Source organism: Sphaeroforma arctica (assembly GCF_001186125.1).
Source record: "Sphaeroforma arctica JP610 unplaced genomic scaffold supercont1.562, whole genome shotgun sequence".
NCBI classification, from domain to species: domain Eukaryota; class Ichthyosporea; order Ichthyophonida; genus Sphaeroforma; species Sphaeroforma arctica.
In genome coordinates, this window is record NW_014039996.1 from 48,878 (window position 1) to 53,883 (window position 5,006).

General features: G+C 38.7%; 1 protein-coding gene across 1 annotated transcript in view; it reads right to left on the bottom strand.

The window, feature by feature from the left end:
• Positions 1-1,772: 1,772 nt before the first annotated feature.
• Positions 1,773-5,006, bottom strand: part of SARC_07251 (hypothetical protein) — a 7,416-nt gene continuing 4,182 nt past the window's right edge. Inside the window, exons 6-10 of the mRNA XM_014298821.1 lie at positions 4,583-4,748; positions 3,744-3,874; positions 3,132-3,227; positions 2,384-2,421; positions 1,773-2,065 (exon numbers count right to left, since the gene is read on the bottom strand). Coding sequence (XP_014154296.1) covers positions 1,904-2,065; positions 2,384-2,421; positions 3,132-3,227; positions 3,744-3,874; positions 4,583-4,748 — 593 coding nt within the window. The 3' untranslated portion in view covers positions 1,773-1,903. The remainder of the gene's footprint in view (positions 2,066-2,383; positions 2,422-3,131; positions 3,228-3,743; positions 3,875-4,582; positions 4,749-5,006) is intronic.

Consider the following 5,006-nt stretch of genomic DNA (forward strand, 5'->3'; position numbering starts at 1 on the left):
GTGTGTGTGTGTGTGCGTATATGATACGAATATATATATATATATATACATATATATATATCTATACATATATATATATGTATATATATATTTAATATATAATATATATATATATATATATATATACCATGTATCAGTGTTTGAATTTGGATATCTAACGAAATATATATATGTATATATTCATACATGTTTGTATCTATATACACTAATATACTTGATACCTATATATACATTATTCTACGTATATATGCACCCCTCGCGAATCAAATTGTCTTTATTTCCCCTTTGTTTTCCCGGTATTTTGTGAGGTTTGCGAAAGTCAAATTGGTCAGTCGCTTGAATGTAGTTTTCGTTATAAGATCAATACTATTCATTGACTTGTAATCGTCGTTCTACATGAGATTGTTAACAGTTTACTAAATTTTACAAAACTGATATACACGTCTGGCCAAATACGACTCACACAAAAACACCTGGGCGCGGGGTATAAACTTGAGATACTCGGCTGCAAAGGCAGTATTCAGCATAAAAGGGTCTTGCTCCCACAGTATGTATACAACCGCCGACACAAAGAAAGCTATAGAGACTCTCGTGGGTACCCATCGGAAACTCATCGACTTAGACGAGCTTGTCCATGACAAGTACCTACTCTGCGCTTTCCTGCATAGTCGCGGTGTCGAAGATGCGATTCTCCGCTCATCAGAACGACATGTTGTCGCATGGTCAAATTCAAGATCGTGGCGAGAGTGAGATATGTTGCTCGGTTGACAAATTGTTCATAGCTGCACTTCTGAATGTGTCGGCGCAGTGCTTGATCAGGGGCTTCACTAAGGCGACGAAAGTGATAGTATAAATCTCGATATGATAGGCGTTGTTGCTGTAGCGTTGACAATCTTTACAGCTGTGACAGACACATGGTGGTGGCGACAAGGAAACTGCATGCTTTATATTGCAAGGGAACTTTCTCATACGTATTTACTATAAAAAATTCAAACGTGTCCGATCTGAGGGGGTGTTAATTGTATTGGATGAGAAATAAACTGTCCTGTAGGCTACACTTGGGCGCGTACACACGTGTTGATTGATGAAACATAGCTCTTCAATTAACTACACTCTAACAATTGAAATGTATCGTAACTGCGTATTCAGAGCTCATCAAGGTATGTATGCAAACAAATACGGGATTGTAAATGCTGTGTTTCTCTAACAAATCCGTCATCCTCTACATATATGTAGATAGATACGTTTTTGAAACTTATTATCCCAAGTCTACAAACATTGATAAAATAGTGATAATTCATATGACAATACAATTTTTGTCTGCAAACTTTAATGAATCATCGGCGTGTCTACAACCTCACTAAGAATCACATTGACAATGTGCTATAGGGTATTATTAAATCCGAATGTTTGTAGATAGTTTCACCTTGAGTTCTCCGCAATTGGCGATAGTCGAAATTTTCTATACTGTTCATCCGAAACCATTAGCAGCCCTTCAAGTCATATTCGTTGTAATTTTTATTTCCGCACACGATTTCGTTCTTAAGTGTAGAACTCTACGCTGCAAATATTCATGATCCTTCCGTCGCCCCTGCAGTTTCATCGGACTACATTGGCATTGTATTCGGCAAGTGACCTAAAAGCATTTTGGTATTGGGCTTTATGAATCTCAAATGTGCGTAGTTGGGCAAAACTCGCGCACCCTTGCCTTAAATTGTCACCGCTTTCCTCGTGGCCTCACCCCCATTCGGATACTCGATAGCGTCAACAACCTCGGATCCCTTGTTCACATTTCGAATACTACAGGACTACGAAATTCACAGTATACTACAGTTGATAATGAATTCGTACGGACGTAAATATTGACTTTATTTATTTGAATCGGTGCGTAGTTGGGACAAATTCACGTATCTTTGGTCTTCAGTTCGCCAGAGTCGGCAATGATTACCCTTTGCCTTGTGGCTCCACTTCCGCTGCCTACACTCTCGATAGCCGCAACAACCTCGCATCCCTTGACCACTCGTCCAAATACCACATGTTTGCCATCCAAGTGTGATGTAACAGCCTACAACCATTATTTTGTATGTGTATGTCAGTATGCAATATTTGATACATAAAAACCATTCCCATAATTATATCGAATACGGAAAGTGACTTATGGTCTTCCAGAAAAAAAAATTCGGAACCAAGTACATCCCCCAGGACACAAGACATATCAGATTCGCCTGATATTGCGAAGAGGTTCCAAATACCTGAAAACCAGCCGAATCCGACGTACCATCTTCAGTCACATATACTATGCAAATAGATGACAATGCGAATTGACATACCAATCATAGTAACACGTATCTTATATTTAACAGACAATATGAACCAAACATACCGTGGTGAGGAAGAATTGGCTGCCGTTGGTGTTGGGTCCTAATAGAAGAAAGCAAAAACAAAAACAAAACCGAAACATGAATACGATAATACTGGTCTGCTGTCGTGCGACGCCCACACTAAGCGTACACGTACCCGCACCTAGTCTGTACAGCTTGCAATGTTGCAAGCAATGCTTAGGGAAAGAGTAGTAAGCCACATATACGGTGACAGCTTGATGCTTGATGTGGCAACACACGCCGTTCTCATCCAAAAAAATCGATGCAGACTACCAGTGTGACTCTTATGTTTACATCCGCTGATGTTGGCGATGCCAAACTAAGTGAGAGTGGAACAATTACTACGCTCGATACCGCCTGGACTACTAAGGGTAATAGGCTGTACTTCCAAGGAGCACAGATGAAAAGTTTACCTTCAGACGTATGGGGTTGTGACTCAATAAAAACTTACATGCGGATCCTGTACTGTCCGTGTCATGCGTATGTGCCATTTTTATCCGCACGTACATCACATAGCTAACTATATTCGTGTCTCGCGTAGGAGAGCATACTGAACAATTATAAACTACGTGTATACGAAATAGAATACTTTCAATACTGACCCACTGGTATTGTGCCAATCATTGAATACGGATGTGTACGGGTAGATGTCTGTATGTCAACATAAGCATACACCCTTTCAGTACGAATTTACTTCTAAAACCACGAAAAGTATAAGTAAATATTAATGATACTGTGTGTCGCACATACCCGAATTTGCCATGGAGAGCACCATGGGAACTGAGTGCCTGACCACGCCGTTAGTCCACTCATCTCGGAAACTGTTGCCGTAAATACTCTCTCCGCCTAATTGTAGTGATGGAGGGCAAGTGGAAACATATGAGGGCATATCACTATAGAAGGATGCAGTGTGGACTCCCATATACAAGCAGGAATGTGGTGGAACTCTTATAGACACGTACAGACATGTACAAGCGAACGAACGTACCGAAATATGCCTATACAAGTAATACGGGGTAGCAAATATAAAATAAAATGATGTGGGCGCATGTGTTTGAACATCCTTGTGTAAATTTTATATATATATATATATATGTACGTTTATATATATACACAAATTTACTTATTTACACACAAACACACACGCGCATATATATATATATAAATATATATACATACATATTTTGTTATATATATATATATATACATATATATAATTGTACATATAAAATTATATATATATATTAATGTATATATATATATATATAGATATATATATGCATGTATATATATATTTATATATGTACTAGAAAATACACATAGATATGCATATACAGATATGTATATTTGTGTCTGTCGTACCAGTGCCATTGCCTCGAGTGAAGTCTCCTCCCTGACACATGAACCCAGGGATAACTCTGTGGAACGAAGAGCCTTTGTAATGTAGAGGTACACCCTGTTTTCCAACCCCTTTCTCGCCGGTACATAAGGCTCTGTGATGTGGTATTGTTTATATAGTGGTGACGTATCAGGACTATGATTTACTGTGGCAACGAAGCCTACAAGAAATTGAGAGAATCTGGGAAATGTTCTCTCTCTCGTTTTGTGAAGACCTACCATCGAAGTGCAGAGAGCTTCGATGTATGTCATAAGATTATTAGGCTGAAGTACGCAGATACGCCGACGCACATTGATTGTCAACGAGAGGCTGGGTTACATGTCCAAGGCGCTAGTGCTGCTTTCGAATGCTCAACCTCCGTATACCTATTTTACAGCATTATGCCCATCTTTTGAAAATGTGTCAGACGTACCGTACTTAAGTCAGTTTGGGTAGATACGATTGCTTTACTTGACTTCACCTTTAAAGGTCATGGGGAGATGAATGTTGTCAGCACGGGTACAATGGCTATAAAAAAAATACAAAAAATATGACTTCCACAATAATAACACATCCGAGGTTCGGTAGGCAAACTAGACTCAAGCGCTGTGTACAAACATCATCGTATACAAGTCTATAATAGATGCGTGATGTACAAAGCAACAAAGTGCACACCTGGATCGACAATGATGCTTGAATGTATGATAAGATTCTAACATGCCCACCTCACAAGGACATTTGTGTATCATATACACATATACTTCGGTTTTTACAATCATTGACAGACATACAACACTTATTATCAAATCCTGACTACCCATACCTGAAGTTCTCAGCTGTCTTGGGACAGACTTTGGCAAATAATTCCATTTCAATACGTCCCGCCGCTTGGCCATCAATAGTCATATCGAAGAAGACGGTAGGGTTGGAGGGATCTGCAGCATCCGTCAAGGACACTGTTTCGCCAGGCATTGGCCCAGAAAACAGTCCTGGAATGCCAAAGCAAAAGGTGATATCTCGATTGGGAGCTATATATGCCAATATACATATATATACGTATATACATAATATACATACATACATATATAAATATATGCTCCGCTATTCGTACCGGGTTCGTTCGATATGCGAGCCAGGCACCACAGTCGAGAAATAAAAACATCGACATATATATACGTATATATATATATATATATATATATATATATATATATATATTGTGTGTGTATNTATATATATATATAGTA